Genomic DNA, 21,938 nt, shown 5'->3' with positions numbered 1-21,938 from the left:
TGAGGAGATGGGGCGCATGAAAACTGAGCTGGACACTCTCAAAGCCGTGGGCTTGGAGAAGAAAAAGGAGTTCAAGCGCCGTTTTCGACCCACCCAACGCAAGGGGCCTCAACAGAGGGTTCAAACCCCTCAGTGGTCTCAGAGCAAACCCCAAGGGAAAACCCAGTTTCGAGGCGGAAAGTCTGGCAGAGGCAGAGGTGGACACCAACAACAGTCCTCCACTGCCACAAGAGGAGGAAAGTCATGAGCTGTGGCTTCCTCTACGACCGTTGCCCACTCCAGTGGGAGGAAGTGCGTCGCAACATCTAGCAGAGTGGGTCAGCATCACAAAAGATCGCTGGGTGCTGAATATACTGCGTCATGGATATGCGCTACGTTTTCGAGCGCTTCCCAGAGACATCCCGCCAAAGAGGTCCCGTCCTCACCACCTAAACCTACTCAAGCAGGAAGTGAGGTCCCTTCTGCAAAAGCATGCCATAGAAAGGGTTCCTCCTTCACAAGTCGGAAAAGGAGTGTACTCCCGGTACTTCCTGGTGCCCAAGAAAGATCAAGAGCACAAGTTTCGGCCGATTCTGGACCTTCGTCTCCTAAACAGTCATCGTCAAGGAGAAGTTCCGTATGTTGGCGCTTCACCAAATATGTCCACATCTACAAGTCGGAGATTGGATGTGTTCGGTGGACCTCCAAGATGCGTATTTTCACATTCCAATAGCAAAGCATCACCGCAGGTACCTGCGGTTTGTGGTAGGAGACAAGCACTACCAGTACAAAGTGCTTCCATTCGGACTCAAGTCGGCCCCGCGAGTCTTCACCAAATGTATGGCAGTGGTGGCGGCCTGCCTACACAAGCAGGGTCTCTTCGTCTACCCGTACCTGGACGACTGGTTACTGAAGGCTCCAACCCAGCAACAGGTGAAGAAAGACTTCCAAATCTGTCTAAGGCAGTTGCACGCTCTCGGCCTTCACGTCAACATGGCGAAGTCCGTGCAGCGGCCTACTCAGTCCATCCACTACCTTGGCTCCGTTCTGGACACAAGCGTGGGAAGAGCGTATCCTTCGGAGGAGAGACTGTCTTCAATGAAGAGAAAATGCAGGCTTATGCAGCAGATGCGGAGGCCGTCAGTTCGGCAGGTAGCATCTCTGCTGGGTTCCATGGCGTCCTGCATTTTTCTGATTCCCCACGCCAGGCTGCGGATGAGACCTTTGCAGCAAGCTCTGGAGGATCAATGGGATCAGTCCACAGGTCGTTGGGGAGATCGGATCTCTCTCCCCCAGGTAGCGAAATCTTCCCTAACATGGTGGACTCGTCAGAACAATCTGTTGGTGGGAGTCCCGTTTCACCAGCCACTTCCGGTACAATCAGTGGTGACAGACGCGTCGCTACAAGGATGGGGAGCCCACATGGGGTGCCTCCAGATACAAGGTCAGTGGTCTGCAAAAGAACAGGGCTACCACATAAATATGCTAGAGCTTCGGGCAGTCCACCTTGCTCTAAAAGCGTTCCTCCCAGCAATCGAGACCAACTCAATCCTGGTGCAGACCGACAACACCACGTTTTACCTGAACAAACAGGGCGGGACTCGGTCACGGCCCCTCTCCCTGGAGGCGCAGGCGATCTGGCACTGGCTGCTTGCCCGGAACCTCTCGGTGGTGGCAGTACACCTTCCAGGGGAATTGAATATCAAGGCAGACGCACTCAGCAGGCATTTCGAAGATCAGCCCGACTGGGTGCTGCACGACGACGTGGTGGCGGACCTGTTCCGTTGGTGGGGTCGTCCAGACATCGATCTGTTTGCAGACGACAAATTCAAAATGCCACGCCTTCGCGTCCAGATTCCACCGTCCAGGGACCAGGGGGAATGCTCTTTTGATGGACTGGTCAGGGACATTTGCCTACGCCTTTCCGCCCCTGCCTCTGATTCCGAAGGTGGTATCCAAGCTGCTCAGATCCGACATGAAGATGATCCTCATAGCTCCGGACTGGCCGCGCCAGTGGTGGTACCCGGACCTTCTTCATCTCTCGGTTCGACCTCACAGGCGGCTGCCTTGCAGGCCGGACTTGCTGTCCAAGATGGGCGGGAGGATTCTGCATCCCAACCTTCCCTCACTGAACTTAACGGCATGGCTCCTGAGGTCCTGCAATACGGACATTTAGGTCTACCTCCTGACTGCATGCATATTCTCAAGGAAGCGAAGCGACCCTCCACAAGAGCGTCTTATGCGTTTAAGTGGAAGAGGTTCTTCATTTGGTGTAGGGAGAATCACCATGATCCTACAAAGGGGCAGGAGGACGTCATCCTTCCGTACCTCCTTCACTTAGCTAGATCAGGCTTGAAGTATGCATCCATCAGGGTCCATTTGTCTGCCATTACAGCTTACAGGAGGTCTCCCAGTCAACCTTCTTTTTTCCAGATGCAGGTGGTCAAGGACTTCTTGCAGGGGTTGAAAAAAGTTTACCCCCCTGTTCGAAACCCTTCACCTCCGTGGGAGTTGAACTTAGTGTTATCCAAGTTGATGGGCCCACCTTTTGAGCCGATCCACAAAGCTTCTTTACAGCATCTGTCGTGGAAGGCGGCTTTTCTGGTAGCCATTACATCGGCACGCAGAGTAAGCGAAATCCAGGCTCTGTGTACTAAAGAGCCGTACACAGTTTTTCACCAGCACAAAGTGGTCTTAAGGGCACATCCATCCTTTCTCCCTAAGGTAGTGTCTGATTTTCATATTAATCAGTCCATTTCTCTGCCTTCCTTCTTCCCGAATCCAGCGACCCCGGCTGAGCGGTCGCTCCACTCCTTAGACCTCAAAAGGGTACTTAAATTCTACCTGGCAAGTACCAGAGGCATTAGGAAGACGGACCAGCTGTTTGTCAACTATGGCGCCATGAGAACAGGCTTCCCAGCAGCTAAGCGATCCATTTCCAGATGGATTGTTTCTTGCATTACCCTAGCCTACCAGCTGGCGAAAAGGCCCTTACCTTTGGCCCCTAAGGCCCATTCTACTAGGGGGAAAGCGGCCACAGTAGCTTTCCTGCATGACGTTCCTATGGCAGAGATCTGCAAGGCGGCCACTTGGAAATCGGTCCATACTTTTACCAGGCACTACTGCCTCGAATCCGATTCCAGGGCGGATGCCCAAGTAGGCCAAGCCTCCTTGAGGAACCTGTTTGGGTAGCTGAGCTATCTGAGCATACTGTCCCTTCTCTGTTTTTTTCTTTCCTTTGCCCGCAGGGAGATGAGGTGAGGCTCGCTATTCTATTCTAATGCTTATGACTATTGATGAGGATCCCCTGGAAGAGAAGGATTAGTTACTTACCTGTAATCCTAGTTCTCTTCCAGGGGTATCCTCATCAAAGTCATAAGCAACCCTCCCGCCTCCCCGGGCAAAGGTGTGATAGTTTTCAGAGGTTATTATTTTCTTTGTGCCATGACTTTTCAGTCTCCGCAAAGAACAACTGACCTAACTGTCACCCCTGAGGCATGATGGGAAGGTGGGGGTCAGGTGTGCCTTAAAGGCACGGTGTCAGTTTTTACTATACAGCTATGAGTTAGCTTTTCAGTCTTTTTAGACTGGGTATTTGCAATGCAGCCTGGGAGCTTCCTATGCTTTCAGTGTTTTCTAAGAATTTCTGCTGTTTTCTAAGCATTAAAACAGTTTCCAAACAAGTTATAATGTTGTTTCTCATGTTTATAATGCTATTTTTTCTAATGTGTAGTGGAAATTCCTTACAGCATGATTCAGCTCTAGGGTGTTAGGGGCTGCATTTGCTTGTGTATACATATAGGTATATATGTATGGATATGTATATGTGGGGCACATATAATATACTGTTTCCGGGATCCCGCACATGGGCGGGAATATTCTAATGCTTATGACTTTGATGAGGATACCCCTGGAAGAGAACTAGGATTACAGGTAAGTAACTAATCCTTCTCCCCCACACGCTCCGATACAGACGCATTGGAGGACTACATGGCTGACCAAGTCCCCTACCAGGTAGACGCGGACCCTGATGACCAGCAGGACCCTGATCAAACTTGGGGCGACCCTGCAGACCCCAGTGCACCTCTCGATGCACAGGATCCACAACTCTATGGGGCAAAGACATCTCCTACGGAGGATACTACGGCGTTCAATGCTCTTATCGAACGTGCTGCCAATAACCATGGGGTGCAGCTTCACTCTGATACCATCGAAGATGACTTTCTAATGGACACCTTTGCATCCTCAGAAAGACATGTAAAGACTCTGCCAATGTTGAAGGGGGTCCTCAAACCAGCCAAGGACATTTTCAAAGAGCCCACCAGGGCACGAGTGATAAACCCCAGGATTGATAAAAAATACAGATCAGCACCTGGGGATCCTACTTACATCAGAGGACAATTACCACTCGACTCCATCGTCGTAGCGAATGCACGCAAGAGGGCACACTCGCAAACAGGTGACGCTCCTCCCCCGGACAAAGAGTCCAAGGTGTTCGAAACCTCTGGCAAGCGAGTTGCCGCCCAAGCTGCCAACATATGGCGCATAGCCAACACTCAGGCGCTCCTTGCTCGCTATGATAGAGCGCACTATGACACACTTGAGCAAATATCCCAACATCTCCCTGACCAGTTCAAGGAAGGCGCAGAAATGCTCATCAGAGAAGGACAGCTACTAACGAACGCTTCCATCAAATGCGCACTAGATGCTGCGGACACGGCTGCCAGAGCCATAAACACAAGCGTCATGTTGCGACGACATGCCTGGCTACGGATCTCAGGATTCAAGCCTGAGGTACAAAACAATATACTGAACCAGCCCGTCAACCCAGACTATTTATTCGGGCCAGAGGTTGACACCACCCTCAAAGATAAAAAAGGATACGGACACTGCAAAGTCCATGGGCGCACTACAAACTCAGTCCTTTCGGAGCGGCTCCTTTCGTCGCCCCGGAAACAAGGGAGCAGGTAGAGGACAGGGGTCACAACAAACATATAACAAAGGCAATACACAGACCACCTATGATAAAAACACCCGAGGTGGATATCGTGGCTCCAGCACAAAGGGCAGAGGACGCGGCTACGGCAACACCAGGTCCTCCCCCAAGAACAAGCAGTGACGCCCTCTCCCTTCCTCCCGACCACATAACACCTGTCGGGGGAAGGCTACAAAGGTTCCTGTCCACGTGGAATTCCATCACCACGGACAGGTGGGTCAAAGATATTATAAAATACGGTTACTGTCTGGAGTTAACCTCCACTCCACCCACAATACCACCAAGAAGCCGTCCTATGTCCTCAGAGCACTTAACGCTCTTACAGCAAGAAGTGCAAAGTATGCTTCTAAAAGGCGCTATAGAGGTCGTACCCATCCACGAGCAGGGTGCGGGAGTGTACTCCCTCTACTTCTTAATTCCAAAAAAGGACGGGTCGCTCAGACCTATATTGGACCTGAGACCCCTGAACCAGTACATTCTTTCAGAGCACTTTCATATGCTCACTCTACAGCAAGTCCTTCCGCTTCTCAAGCAGGGAGACTTCCTAGCCACACTGGACCTCAAGGATGCGTACTTTCACATACCCATCCACCCCTCACACAAAAAATACCTCAGGTTCACTGTTCAGGGGCAGCACTATCAGTTCAAAGTCCTTCCCTTCGGCGTGACAACAGCGCCCAGGGTTTTCACGAAGTGCCTAGCTACGGTGGCAGCACCTCTACGGAGGCAGCATATACACGTCTACCCCTACCTAGACGACTGGCTCGTTCAAGCGAAGTCAGCCCAGCAATGTGCAAGCCACATGTCCCGCACCATTCACCTTCTTCACAGTCTGGGATTCTCACTGAATTATCCAAAGTCCCATCTCCAGCCCGCACACGTACAAAAGTACCTAGGTGCGACTATAGACACTCTGGCGGCCACAGCTCAGCCAAATTTAGTGAGGATCAACAGCATACAACTGCTGATCTCCAAATTCAAACCCAATCACTCACTTCCAGCGCGAGTGTTTATGCAGTTGATAGGCATGATGGCCTCCTGCATCTTCATAGTCCCGCACGCGAGATTACATATGCGCCCACTTCAGGAGTGCCTAGCACGTCAGTGGAATCAGGCTCAAGGACAGTTAAAGGACCTAGTGTTGGTGAGCGGTCGGGCATACAACTCTCTGCATTGGTGGAATCCACAAAACCTTTGCAAGGGCCGACCGTTCCAAGAGCCTGTCCCACAAATAGTACTGACAGCGGACGCGTCTCTCCAGGGATGGGGAGCTCATGTACTCCACTACACAGTGCAAGGACTATGGACAACACAACAAAAGAAGTTGCACATCAACCTTCTGGAATTGATGGCAATCTTCCTAGCCATGAAGGCATTCAAAGTACATCTATGCAACAAGGTCGTGTTGATCCGGACGGACAACATGACCGCAATGTACTACATACAGAAACAGGGAGGCACACACTCTCCACAGTTGTCTCATCTGGCTCAGAGCATGTGGAAGTGGGCCATTCAAAGGAACATGTTCCTCATGGCGGAACACCTCCCTGGCAAGGACAACCAGATGGCGGATCTGCTCAGCAGACACAGCCACCAAATGCACGAGTGGGAGTTACACCCATCAGTACTCCAACCGTACTTTCAGCAGTGGGGTCATCCGGAGATAGACCTATTCGCGACAAGCGAAAATGCAAAATGCCCAAGCTTCGCCGCCAGATTCCCACATCCGCAGTCGCAGGGCAATGCGATATGGATGAACTGGTCCGGCAGATTTGCGTACGCTTTTCCCCCAGCGCCATTGATACCGCTAGTGGCCCGCAAACTCCGACAACACTCCCTGACACTCGTCCTAGTTGCTCCCACGTGGGCACGCCAGCCGTGGTACACCACCTTCCTCGAACTTTCCGTGGTGCCGCATCAAAGGCTGCGGATCAAACCCGCGCATTTGACGCAGAACCATGGAGAGGTTCAGCACCCAGATCCGCAACAGCTGAATCTGGCGATCTGGCTCCTGAAGTCCTAGAGTTTGGCTATCTCAACCTGCCACCTGACTGTATGGACATCATCAAGGAGGCCAGGAGACCCACTACCAGAGCTTGCTATGCAGCCAAATGGAAAAGGTTCGTCATTTATTGCGGTAATAATGACCTCAACCCGCTGGACGCATCCATCCAAAACATCATCTGTTATCTCTTACACCTATATCGATGCAATCTGGCGTACACCTCTATACGTGTCCATTTGACCGCAATATCAGCCTATCTGCAAACCAGGCAGCACCTCTCTCTATTCAGAGTGCCTGCCATCAAAGCATTCTTGGAAGGGCTCAAACGAGTCATTCCACCTAGTCACCCACCGGCTCCAATGTGGAACCTCAACCTGGTCCTCACACGCCTGATGGGTCCACCCTTTGAACCTCTACACTCATGCGAGATTCAATTCCTTACCTGGAAAGTGGCCTTCCTAGTAGCGATCACTTCCCTCAGAAGAGTTAGTGAACTCCAGGCGCTAACCGTTCAAGAGCCATTTATTCAGGTTCACGCCAACAGGGTCGTACTACGTACCAACCCCAAGTTCATGCCCAAGGTAATATCGCAGTTCCACATGAACCAGACTATTGAACTGCCCGTTTTCTTCCAAAACCCACAAACTGTTGCAGAAAGGGCACTACATACACTAGATGTACGGAGGGCCCTCATGTACTACATCGACAGGACTAAACCATTCAGGAAGACAAAACAACTGTTCGTTGCCTTTGCCCCACACCACAAAGGTAACGCCATCTCCAAAGCAGGGATAGCCAGATGGATAGTTAAGTGTATTCAAATCTGTTATCAAAAGGCAAAACGCACATTAACTATTCCACCACGAGCCCACTCAACACGTAAGTTGGGGGCTTCCATGGCCTTCCTAGGAAATATTCCCCTGCATGATATATGCAGAGCAGCCACATGGTCCACTACACACACATTTACAAAACACTATTGCGTAGATGTGCAGTCAAAACAGCAGGCAGCTGTAGGACAGGCTGTTCTCAAAACACTTTTTCAGACCGCTGCAGCTGGCACGGGTAGCCGCCGCTAATAGAGGGCACTGCTATGTATTCTATGCACAGATATGAATTCAGCAGCCCACATGCCTCGAACTGAATATGCTACTTACCAGTATGCATCTGTTCTTGGCATGTAGGGCTGCTGACATTCATATCGCCCTCCCTCCTCCCCGGCGCCTGTCGCAGCTGCAGCTCTCAGAATTACTGCAAGCATGGTCATCACTTTCTGTATCTACTCCATCACTGCCACAATGGCGAAAAACAATCTGAGGATGGAGAGGATGCCCATGCGCACTGTAGTCCAGGGGAGGAGTCACCTATCCAAGGATACTTCGAAGACTCTTCCAGGACAACAACGTGCAAACATCCGGACCCAACACTAGGCGGCGATCTATGCACAGATATGAATGTCAGCAGCCCTACATGCCAAGAACAGATGCATACTGGTAAGTAGCATATTCATTTTGTTTGTGCTGCTCTACCCCCCTCAAATTCCCACCCCTGGATCTCCCAAGAATGCTCCCTTATCACCAGGCTTGTCTAACTTCACAGCAACGTAGATGTTTACCAGGCTCTGACTAAAGAGCAGACCTAAAAGGTTTATCTCCCGTATTCCACGTTTCAGACAGAGGTATACACCTTGGAATATAAAGCCTCATCGTGTTGCGGAAGAGTAGGACTGCTTGCACTCGTGCATTTGAGGCAGAAAATGTCCTTGAAATGAGGTATTTTACTTGATGTCCATAATTCTGCTCCTTGTGCTACTGCTAAGGACCAAATTGCTGGAGCGTTTATTTCAGTTCTGAATGTGGTCCTCAGCAAGCATCATCTGTTTAAATGTTGACACTTCCTCATTGCTTAAATTATATTCAAAGTTTCCTTAGTGAACAGTATCTAAAAATACTGTGCCATTTATTAAGATTAAATCTAGTGTACAGTTTTGAGGTCTCAATATGGCTTCCTCCCAGTATTTTTAAAGTGGTTTTTGTATGTACTTTATAAGGTTTAGAGTAGACCGCTTTAGCTGTTTCTCAATCCATGTTTTCAATAAAATTCTAATAAAATAAATACATTTATATATAGATAATTTGACTTTAATTCAGCCCTCTTCTCCCATTGGTCTTTTAAAGTTTCATCCATACATGAATTCCCACCACCTCCTGTGAGTGATGGCATTTTGCTCTTGCACATGTGCTTAAAAAGTAGTCCACTGAAGTACCAGGGCTGGTAGGCCAAATCTACTCTAGTTTCATGTTTTTTATCTTTGCATCTTTGGTTTTATCTTAGCATTTTTTAGTATATTTTCAGTTTTTTTTTCCTGTCATTATGCCACCCTTATACTTTAACAGTTGCATACACCCGAAGACACCAAAGGACTATACGAACAGGAGTAAGCCTTTTTAACTTTCGCACAGTAAAAATCTCACAAGGAAAGGAATTGAAGTGGAGCGTACCAGAGAATGTTTAAATGGCCAATATAAGTTTGATAGAGAGCTTAAGAATAAACCAGTCTGGTCCTGAGGAGAACCCCAAAAGAAATGGGACGTTCGAAACGCAGTGACTATTTATTGGGAGTTATTTGTAATCATTGTCACAACTGCATGTAGGCAATCCTAAACAAATTGGTAGCCTACCTAAGCGCGCTAGATAACCCACATAGCTGGATTTAGACAAATCGGTCATGACGGAAAGTAATAATGGAGATCTCACTACCAATGAAATCATTTGACTGGTGCAAATGTAATTTGAATGTAAATTTATGTTCATATTGGATATATATATTAAGATGTTGAATGTGTTTTTACCCATAGTTTGGGTGCACATTACTTAGTTGTTTCGGAAATGTAAAGTGCAGCCATAGAGTGCTGCAGAAATGTATCTCATGCAAACGTGGTCCGATTATGAGGTGTTTTTGAAATATGCATAAACTATAAAGCGAGAGAATCACTGAAAGATTAAGAAAATTAAATTACTTAATCGTATAACAGTGTTGTATGAATAATTTCAGCTAAGGAACTTTGACAGTTTTTCGATTTTATAGTGGCCCATCCCAACAGACCCAAAGGCCCGCCCCTTTCTATGAAAACCGTTATACTGCAGCAGTTCTGCATTTTTTTCCCCCAAGAACTTAACACTTATTGTGTATGTTTGCAAAAAAAAAAAACGAAAAAAGACATGCCAGGACCAGACCTGTTGGCTTTGCCAATACTTGTTTACATTTTCTCATCAGTGCCTTACTTCATTTTGCTGTGAACATGCTGGACCAATGTTTTTTTTTTCGCTCTTCATGGTGCATGGGTAGTTTGCTTATTTACTGTTGAAATTATTCTACATATACGATAAACTAACAAGGCACACACCAGTTTGAACATTCTAAAGCATGCTAATGGATACAGTGTACTACTGAAGAAATTGTACATTAAACTTTTTTTTTTTTGGCAGTGACAACTATGGGTTTGTTACTTACCGCTACACTGAAGATGCTTTCACTGCCATAGAAAACGGCCACAAACTAAGAAGGCCTGATGAGCTTCCTTTTGACCTCTGTTTTGGTGGGCGGAGACAGTTTTGCAAGAGTAACTATGCAGATCTTGGTATGTATCGATTTTGTTTTGTCACTGCCCTTTGTATCATAAATCTTTTAGTAACAAAAGATGACTGTCCGTTTATTTGAGAGATAGTATAAGGTCACGTTTCAGACTCTTCAAGGCATGGGCTAAGTGCTGTCCCCATAGAAAGTAAACGTTCGAGGCATATGAGCTGCAGATCACACACTAGCATAGATCGCCATCTGGTGTTGGGCGCGGTTACTTGCACGTTGTTGTCTTGGAAGAAGTCTTTGTGGTCACGAGATAGGTGACTCCTCCCTTGGACGATAGTGCGCATGGGCATCAACTCCATCGTTAGATTGTTTTTTTTCCGCCATTGGGTTCGGATGCAACTTTTCCGCTCTGGTTGGAAATCTCAATTCCAAACTTCTCGAAGCTCAAAAATTACAGAAACCATTGAATCACCTTGGACATCAATTTCATCGGCTCGTTTCCGGACGTCGACGCGGGCCGCTGGGCCTATCCACGCCGTAAGGCCTGCGGCTCATGGAAAGGAAGCCTTTCAAAAAATGCCCCCAGTGTGGAGCAAAATTTCCACACAGTGACCATCACAAGGTCTGCAACCTGTGCCTATCACCTGAACTCGACGAGTCCAGCTGTCCAGCCTGTGCATCCTTTCAATCCAAAAAGGCCATTCGAGATCGATGGGCTCGAAGACGCATCATGGCACAGAGAACAGCTCCAGAACCAGAGGACATATTTGATGAAGGCCCCGATGTCCCAGAAGAAGATTCCGAGAACCTCAATCATCTCCGAGGCAGAGGACTCAGACAACCTCATCACTCCTGGGCAACCTGTGAGTACTATTGCCCTTGCCCCAACTCCTCCAAAACCAAAGGCAGTGGTCAAGACTTGACCTGTTGGCCCCAGTCGAGACCGAAACATCCTTCAGAAGCCCCGCCTCCGGGCTCGGCTCTGAAAAAACACAAGCCTTCAGGGATCTGGACCGAGCAAACCGCATGTCATTGTCCCACCGGCACCTTCGGCACCGAAGCCAAAAGAACACTCTGTGCCGAAATCGGCTCAGACGCATTTGACCACCAAAACAAACGGCTAAGGACTCTAATACACCTCCTAAAGCCAAAACCTATACGGAACAACCACAACCTCGCTTGGAACCGAAAAAATAGGCTCTGAAAACTGCTACGGAGGAACAAGAACTTTTTCACCCAGATCCCATCGATCCAAGGCAGAAAAAGATTTATATCAACTCAAAAACTGGACATGTCATGGCTGTGCCATGTAAGAAGCGAAAACTGGACACACCATCTGTTCCAGTTCCTGCACTCAAGAAAGACTCTGCAACATCGCCTATTCCCCCTTCTTCTCCTATACTGCCTTTTAACCCACCTCCTCTGCCTACACCACCCCTACCTGTAACTTCTCCACCACATACACCACCTCCGGATGATGATGATGATGACGACGACCTAGGGGGTGGGGGCGATCCTAATGATCCGTTCACAGATCCAGATACCTCACCACTTGATGATTGGGCATTCCCTATTCCAACAGACCTACCAGACCCACAGCCATATCCCTCAAAACCATCTCCCCCAGATGATCACCTGGGGTTTGGCCAATTAATAAATAGAGCTGCACTTTATCATGGCGATGCAATGCACTCCGATGCACCAGAAGATTATTTCCTCTTAGATACTTTTGAACAATCTCAAGTCAGTGCAAATCCTACCTATGATAAAAGGAGTCATTAAGCATGCGCCCAAAGTATTTAAAGACCCCGTCCATGCCAGGGTTCTTAACCCTAGAATAGAAAAGAAATATAGGCCTGCGCCTGAAGATCCTACTTACATCAAAGGACAGTTGCCTTTGGATTCTCTGGTCGTTTTCAATGCTAGGAAACGCGCCAACTCCCAGACCTTTGGAGATGCACCACCCCCGGACAAAGAATCCAAACTGCTAGACTCTTCTGGCAAGAGTAGCAGCACAAGCCACTAATCACTGGCGTATTGCCAACACCCAAGCACTACTGGCATGATATGACCGGGCACACTACGACCAGTTCGAAAATCTTACATCTGCCTGACCAGTATAAAACCCAGGCAAATGACCTTATCCAAGAGGGCAAGCTCATTTCAAATGAGTCAATTAAATGTGCACGTGACGCAGCAGACACTGCCTCTAGATCAATTAACACCAGTGTGCTCCTTAGACGACATGCCTGGCTCCGCATTTCAAGCTTTAAGTCAGAGGTACAAACGACCATACTCAGCCATTCAACCAAGAAAAGCTATTTGGGCTGGCTTTAGACACTGCCCTTGAAAAAATGAAAAAGGACACCGAGACTGCTAAGTCCATGGGAGCATTACAGTCCCTTTCGGCGCTCCTTCTACAGAGGAGCCTCCAAAAATATGGGCGCAGACACCTCATCTACATTCAAAGCCACTACACAAACATCCCCCAGTAGAGGATATTTTAGAGGCGGATACAGAGGGAACAACAACAAGGGACGAGGTCGAGGTAATAACACTCGCACCTCCCCTGCCACAAAACAGTGACTTTCCTCTGCTCCCCCAGACCATTCCACTCCAGTCAGGGGCAGACTAACACAGTTCCTACCTGTCTGGAACTCCATCACAACAGACAAGTGGGTAAGACAAATTATCCAGTGTGGTTACTGCCTGGAACTTGCAGCTACCCCCCCACACATACCACCCAAACAGTGTCCATGTCCCCAGACCATCTTGCGCTCCTCAAACAAGAGGTTCTCACTGCTTCAAAAGCACGCAATAGAACCAGTCCCCTTAGAGCATCAAGGGACAGGGGTATACTCACTCTACTTCCTAATCCCCAAAAAGGACGGGACTCTGAGACCAGTTCTCGGCCTCAGACCCCTAAATCTGTGTATACACTCAGATCATTTCCATATGATCACTCTTCAAGTGCTCACACTGCTGCAGCAAGGCGATTTCCTTGCCACACTAGATCTCAAGGACGCCTACTTCCACATTCCCATACATCCTGTTCACAGGAAGTACCTAAGGTTTGTGGTGGACGGACAAGACTACCAGTTCAGTCCTTCCATTCGGGGTAACAACTGTGCCCAGAGTATTCAGAAAATGTCTTGCAGTAGTAGCAGCACATCTCAGAAGACAACAAATTCATGTCTTCCCATATCTAGACGACTGGCTAATAAAAGCCAAGTCGTTAGACCAATGTGTTCTACACACTCACCAAACCATCCAACTATTACACAACTTAGGGTTCACTATCAACTAACCCAAGTCTCATCTCCAACCCTCTCATATACACCAATATCTAGGAGCTACCATAAACACCTCCACAGCCAGGATAGCCAGTATACAAGCTCTTGTCACAATTTCAAAACCAACACTCTTTCAGCCAGTGTTCATGCAGCTCATAGGCATGATGGCATCTTGCATCTTCATTGTGCCTTATGCAAGACTTCAAATGCGTCCCTTACAGGAATGTCTAGCACGTCAGTGGAACCAGGCTCACGGACAACTCCCAGATCTGGTGTTGGTGGACAGCCGCACACATCGCTCTCTACAGTGGTGGAACATAACAAACTTGTCCAAAGGGCGACCGTTCCTAGAACCTCTTCCACAGATAGTGCTAACAACAGACTCATCACTCACAGGATGGGGAGCCCATCTGCTCGGACACACCACTAAGGGCAAATAGACCACTCAACAGAAAGTGCTCCATATCAGTTACTTAGAACTACTAGCAGTATTCCTAGCACTAAAAACCTTCCAACTACATGTACAGAACAAGGCTGTCCTCATCCGGACAGACAACATGACAGCCATGTATTGTATACAAAAACAAGGGGGCACACACTCTCTGCAGCTGTCCCAGCTCGCACAGAACATTTGGAGATGGGCCATTCCTCAGAATATATACCTACTTGCAGAACATCTTCCAGGGGTTCACAATCAGATTGCCGATCTGTTAAGTCCGCAGACACAACAAATCCACGAATGGGAACTACATCCCCAAGTCCTACTGCCCTTTTTCCAAAAGTGGGGCCAACCAGACATGGATCTGTTCGCCACACACAAACGCGAAATGCCCAACCTTCGCCGCCAGCTTTCCCCACCCGGAGTCAAAGGGCAATGCGATATGGATGAACTGGTCAGGCAGATTTGCGTACGCTTTTTCCGCCTCTCCCACTCATTTCACTAGTAGTCCGCAAGCTCAGGCAGCAGTCTCTCAAACTGATCCTAGTAGCTCCCACATGGGCACGACAGCCGTGGTTCACAACACTACTGGAACACTCTAGTTCCACACCAAAAACTGCATCTCTCCCCGTCCTTAACCCAGAACCATGGAGAGATCAGACATCCAGATCTCAGTCAACTGAATCTGGCGATATGGCTCCTGAAGTCCTAGAGTTAGGTTACCTTAACCTGCCACCAGACTGCATGAACATTGTAAAAGAAGCCAGAAGACCTACTACTAGAGCTTGCTATGCTGCAAAATGGAAAAGATTTGCCATTTACTGCACTAACAATCTACACCCACATCCATCCAGAACATCAGTTGCTACTTACTACACTTGCAGAGATGTAATTTAGCATACTCATCCATACGTCTCCACCTAGCAGCATTAGCAGCTTACTTACAAAACCGACAGCACTTGTCACTCTTTAGAGTCCCTGCGATCAAGCCTTCATGGAAGGACTTAAAAGCATTATTACTCCCAGATTACCACCCTCTCCAGTGTGGAATCTAAACATTGTTCTCACTAGGCTCATGGGACCCCCATTTGAACCTCTGCATAAATGCGAACTACAGTTCCTCACATGGACAGTAGCTTTCCTTATCGCCATCACATCCCTCAGAAGGGTAAGTGAAATCCAGGCTTTAACCAACCAAGAACCATTCTTACAATTACACCGTAACAAAGTGGTTCTTAGAACAAATCCAAAATTCCTTCCAAAAGTCATATCTCCTTTTCATCTTAACCAATCAGTAGAGTTACCAGTGTTCTTGCCAAACCCAGACTCTGTAGCGGAAAGAGCTCTTCATACCGTAGATGTTAAGAGCCCTTCTTTACTACATTGACAGAACCAAATCCTTCCGCGAAACAATTGTTTGTAGCTTTCTCACCACCACATAAAGGCAACCCCATCTCCAAATCTGGGATTGCTAGGTGGATAGTTAAATGTATCCAAATATGCTACCAGAAAGCTAAACGCAAACTAACCGTTCCCACTAGAGCGCATTCCACACGCAAAATAGGGGTTTCCATGGCATTCTTAGGGAACATTCCCTTAGACATTTGTAAGGCAGCCACATGATCTACAACACACACCTTGACTAAACACTATTGTGTTGACGTGCAAGCAAAGCAACAAGCTTGTGGGCCAAGCTGTCCTTAACTTAATTTCAAACTGCTGCAACCGATACAGGTGACCACCGCTAGGGGAGACACTGCTATATAGTCTATGCTAGTGTGTGATCTGCAGCTCATGTGCCTCGAACGGAATATGCTACTTACCAGGATGCATCTGTTCTTGGCATGTAGAGCTGCAGATCCACACACGCCCACCCACCTCCCCGGGACATGTATCTGTTACAGCATTATCTTTCTTGTCTATTACACATAGACATCTCTCTTCTAACTCCTTCATTTCGCATCATGGTGAAAAACAATATAACGATGGAGCTGATGCCCATGCGCACTATCGTCCAAGGGAGGAGTCTCCTGTCTCGTGACCACAAAGACTTCTTCCAAGACAACGTGCAAGCATCCAAGCCCAACACCAGGTGGCGATTTATGCTAGTATGTGGATCTGCAGCTCTACATGCCAAGAACAGATGCATACTGGTAAGTAGCATATTCCTTTCTTTCGAACTCCTGTATATTTCTGTATCTCAACTGTCAAGGTATAATTCATTACTGTTAGACAACGTAGGCCTTGACTAGGCAGAAAATGAGTGGTAAAATTCAGAGTTAGTCCAAACAGGTGTCTCCCTCCCACCCCTCCATACTACTTTCCTGGGGCATTTAAAATCCTTAAGATGACACTTCACATTTAGCTAAAAAAGGTGTTTTTGTTGTGTTTATTTTTGTTCTCTACGCTAACCAAATTGGAGACACAAGCCGATTTTATTTTTTTGGGTTGTTTGCAAAAAATCCTGGTCTGTATAAGTAATATTTAAAATGATTTGCCCTGTTTGTGTACCAATGCTGCAGTGCTGAACAATGCCCCCAAGTCCAGTTTTAAAACAAACACTTGCAAGTACTACCAAACAAGACACCAGGTGAATCTTTCAGTATTTGTTACTGCTGTTTTTTTAGTTTACTGCTCAAAGCCATTTCAACAGAGAATGTGGTCACTGTGATCATAAACAACCATACTACTTTTGTATAATTTTTACACACAAATTAAGAAATATGAATGTGGCCATACGGGCAGAGCTGCTGACTTGGGATTGGGGAATCTGGTTTGATTCCTGGTGTTGGCTCAATATCCTTTGAATCTGGACAAATCACTTAATATCCTGTGCCTACAATGAAATACATCTTAACTTGTGTAATACAATCTTGTGCTCATCTGAAGTGCTCCAATGCAGTTGAGCCCATATTCCAGTCACTCAAGAATGCACCACTGGGCCTCGTTTTAGATATGAGATTTTACCCTATACTCTACTACGGAAGTGGCTTCTCAAATTTGCTATAGTCACTGGCATCTACACCAAGATTTTTCAGAAGACTTGTAATTTTACTGAGCGGATGCTACAGGGCAGCAGTCCATTCTGAAACGTGTTCCAACTCCAGTGCAGTTCACCATCTACCACTTTAAAGGACAGATCCAATATCTTGGCCACAATCTGATAACGAAGGGCGCAGGCATGATGTTTATAAACCATTATTAAATTAAAAATCAAGTTGAAAGGGTCGTGAAGGTTTGTCGATATAAAAATTGGGTCATGGTTCTAAAATGTCTGGGAATCCCTCTTAAAACATGGAGCTTTTGAAAATGAAATGGTACCAACCCACTACTAATTTCTGAGTTGTAAGGGCATTGTCCAAGAAATGGGGGTTGCATTTGTTAGAAGCTATTCCCGGCCCCAGAGTTTAATGTTCATTATATTTTTGTCCAACTATATCAAGTATTCTATTTCCCACCCAGTTTAATTTATTTTGTCTTTTTATTACCAGTCTGGATTGTCAGTATCTTGTTCCTCCTTAAATGTGGTTCCATCATATTTTAGCAGCAAAGTGCATTGTACTACACAAACGTTCTTTCAGACTATCAATCATTTCATCTGCTATTTCCACATGGTGCTATTTTTGGACTCTTCAAGCTAGCTGTCTGTTTCTTCACTGAATTCATTACTCCGTAGCTCATTGTGTGATCTTGGATCACTTACAGGAATTAAGACACAATTTTTATATTTTTCATTAGGACATACAACCCTATATTGAAAATATAAGTAACTTGCATATAAGTAACTTGAAAAGAAAAGTGTCTGAAGATATAGATGAGGAGCATGTACTTACCTTCACCTTATTGTGGCAATCACTATTCTGGCTACAATATTCTTCAAGAACGATATTAAACTTTGATTTTTGGTAGTTACCCTATATAGAAGCAGCAGCCTTTCCTAATGTTTGTTCTTTAAAATGAAAAGTCGAGACAACCCAGCCTTAAAAAGAAAAACATTGCTTGACGCCTACAGACTGACTCTGCTATGCCATGGCATGTTGCATTGGCATTTGACCTGCAGTATATATGATATGTGCACAGGTATCCAAGAGCATTGGCCTTTGACATTTTGTCCTTATACTTTCCAAATATTTTTACATACATTTTAAATTGGCATTTACTGTAGGCCGCTTATGAGTTCTTCCTTAATGCTTTTGTTACCATTCCTATGATTAAAGATTTTTAAGTGTTTAAGGTCTCTCCCTTACTTTTACAAAACCCATAGCCTCTTGTTTCATCACAGCCTTCTCGACCAAGCACAAATCTTTTAGTGCATCTTTCTTGAAAGGTTGGAGAGTTCAAAGCAGCGAGCCCTACAGTTAATTTTTTCTTTCTTCAATTTCCATGTCCATTGGCTTATTTTACTAACAACCAGTCATTCCATATTCATCCTTTTCAGAATCGGTCAAAAGGATTCTTTAGTATTACGATAAAAGATTAGAAAGTATATACTATTTTTTCAACTATCATCCACCCCTAGACGAAGGTGACATCATGCAGTGCATAGGCCACTGGATGTTAATCTATATGGTAACTCGCTACCAAAATGGATACTAATTATCTGGAAAGCCTGTGGCCTGCTTGACAAGAGAAAAAAAACGCCACTTCAGCCATGCCCAGAGCTTTCTAGATTATAAATTCTACGGTGCAGGTATACTAACAAATTAATCCACAGTATGAGGCACTATACTAGTACTTTACCTTTGATTCCAGAACAGACGCCCAAGTGTAACCAGTTTTCGCGTAAAACTGTATTCTTTGCATCATTGAACGGGTGTCTGGCTTTTGGTCAATGCAAGAAGTATCACAACCATGCAGAGCACTATCTGTTTAGCTCCTACGATGCCAGTGAGCTTTGGGAGTCACCTGATGCACTTGTCATCCCACCCTACAGGAGAAATCTGAAGGCTAGTTTTGGAAGGCTTCTCCATTTCCCTTCTTTCCTGAGACCTACTCCTCGTCCACTAGTTTGTCAACATCTAGTGGTCTGTTAGTCCAATGTATTTGCACGTTCTCTGTGCCTCACTGAACTGTATTAAAATATTCTAGTACAGCGCCATTTCAGTTTTTTTTATTTCATGTATTCTCCAATTTTTTTAATCTTAGAACAAGACTCTGCACACTGGTTCTCATTCTGTGATCTCTTCACTGAATGCAACATTTAGATCCTGCCCTAGAAGCATGCTGAATAGTCATATACACAAGTTTTAATCTGTTCAGCAGCAAGTGAAAGAGCCACGCTCATAAGACAAGGACTGTGTGAGGTGTAGACCTGGCAAACTATTAGTGAAGTTGGCAGCCTAATGTACTGTTTCATAGCAATAGTGTATTTTTCTAAAGATAATTCCTCATTTTCATCTTGGTACAATTATCTTGTGTTTCTTTCCAAGACCTTTATTCAGTCCTTTTGGAGATGTGCTTCACAGCATGTATGCAAATGGTCAACAGTTTCCATGTTACAATTGGAAGCATCATGCTGGCTGTCTTGGAATATTGTATATTCTGGTAGGAGAGCTGTGCTTTATAAGCGAGAAATATTTTTACAAAGCAAAAATGTCATGCACTTAAAATCCCCAATGAATTGAGTAATTTATCAAAACCAAAATAAAATTGAATGGGTGCAGAGTAAGAATCTGTGGCGTTCAGTCAATTACTGGTGTTAAAATAGTGCAGAGCCATAGTTAAGTTTACGTCTTTCCCTTGTGTTTGAACTGTTCTTTTGATTTTACTTTTTGTTAATTTGCAAATTTACCTATTTTTCCAATTACAATGGTCCGACTCACATGACTTATTTGTAGTCTTCTAATTAATCTGGTCTACTACTCAATTGATGGTGGCAGTTTTGTTTCTGGAAGAAGTTTATTACAGATCAGAAGATTATATAGCCGAGTGCTGCTAGAGGTTTAGCCTTCCTCAAATTATTTTTGGGAGGAGCAGATAGAAATTGATACACAAATACCTGCACCCTCTAGTTACAGTAACCAGGTTGCATGACAATTTAGAGCCTTGATTTGTACTTTTAATTGAAGGACAATTTTTTTTTATTCAGCCTTACATTTTTTGCATTGTTTGTAAGCTTTTCATTTTAGTTCCATTGCTAGCCGACTTCATATAATTTTCGATGTATAGATTCCTTATTTCCGGTATTGCATCTTTAAGTCTGCTCCTACATTTCAACAGCTGGTTTGTTAGGCAGTACACCCAGGATTACAGAATTTGCTATGGCTATTAAATGTTCACCCCAAAGGCATACTCTAATCATTGTCTGGTAATAAACGTAGGGTATTGAATGCTTAGTGTACTAAATCTCCTTAGTAATTCGCAGTGTTTTATTTTTCAGACTCAAACCGGGGTGATTACGATCCTGTGAAAAATAAATTTGAGTCTCTTGACTTCGATACCTTACTAAAACAGGCACAGAAAAGCATTCGGAGGTAACGTTCAACAAAGACAAGCCTCCGAAATAAATGTAATAAATATATATTAAAGATTTATTTTACCTCAAAGGAGTTATTGGTGAACACCTTCCACTATGTAGAGAAAAGCAAAGCTGCTCGACGATGCAAGTGTGCAGGTTTATAATTAAAAAAAAAAATCATAAAAATGTGCAACAACAAATCTTTTTTTTATTGTCGGTTTTGTATTCTATTTAACAAGTGTTAATTTGCAGTCTCAGAATTAAATTTGAATACAATCGTGTTTACAGCCAAATACTGTACATTAAAGGAATCACTATGCAGATTAAAACAATAAAATATAGCAAATATTATTCCGACTGTTTTCCTTTTGTATTTGTTTTTTGCTTTGTGTTCTCAGAATTCTTTTTTCTTTCGGTTGTACGATAAGTGTTAAACTCAACTGCCAAGGTTGATGGTATGGACGTTTGTCAACAATTCCGCTAGTTTGTTTGATTTATTAGTTATTGGAGGCCCAGATCTTCTCATCACCTGGGATTTCCTATTTATTAAGACCCTTTATAGACTTGATTGAATTGCTCTTTTTCAGCTTGTACTAGGATATAGCCCCATGTACTCTCCTGTGTACAAAGGTGATCACTGCTTGAATTAATGTAGCAAAACTGGAAAGTTAAACCAGACTCATGTTTGTTTTATTGTACTATTTATAGTCATTAGGTCTTGTAAATAGCTGGAATGTATGCAATTGCACAAATTCCTACTATTTTAGGAGTGGTTAGTAATGAGCAATTAAGAGTCCCTTATTGTGCTTCGCATCTTAATCCGTTTAGTCTCCCAGACTTAGTTATCTGAAGTCGGGTAAGATGGAGACCCAATCCTTCAAGAAGCAGTTACGCAGATGGGGTATATAACATATAGTGCCACCCTGACGTTACAGGGGCAAAGTCTACTTGGAGGTATGGATGAGCCTCCAAGGTGTATCACAAATATCTACCTAGAATTTATAGACTCCTATCGCAATAAAATTTGGTCTTCCAACCCCACTAAGCAGGAGTACCACAAGAGTCCATCCTTGTATACGATGTTCGGAAATAAAACCTGCAGATGGGTAACCGGATAGCAGGTGTAAGAAGTGGGCAATAGCAGAAGGGTGTGTATTAAGAATTGAAAAGTGCAGTTGCC

The 21,938-nt window shown here is 45.3% G+C and overlaps 1 protein-coding gene across 1 annotated transcript in view; it reads left to right on the top strand.

The window, feature by feature from the left end:
• PPRC1 (PPARG related coactivator 1) overlaps window positions 1-21,109 on the top strand; it is a 119,717-nt gene extending 98,608 nt beyond the window's left edge. The window contains exons 13-14 of the mRNA XM_085606421.1: window positions 10,470-10,621; window positions 20,681-21,109. Of these exons, the coding sequence (XP_085462547.1) occupies window positions 10,470-10,621; window positions 20,681-20,778 (250 nt within the window). The 3' untranslated portion in view covers window positions 20,779-21,109. The remainder of the gene's footprint in view (window positions 1-10,469; window positions 10,622-20,680) is intronic.
• The last annotated feature ends 829 nt before the right edge of the window (window positions 21,110-21,938 follow it).

The sequence above is a fragment of the Triturus cristatus genome, chromosome 1_2, assembly GCF_964204655.1.
Source record: "Triturus cristatus chromosome 1_2, aTriCri1.1, whole genome shotgun sequence".
Lineage (NCBI taxonomy): Eukaryota > Metazoa > Chordata > Amphibia > Caudata > Salamandridae > Triturus > Triturus cristatus.
Note: the sequence above shows the minus strand (reverse complement) of the source record. Positions and strands in the feature narration are given on the sequence as shown.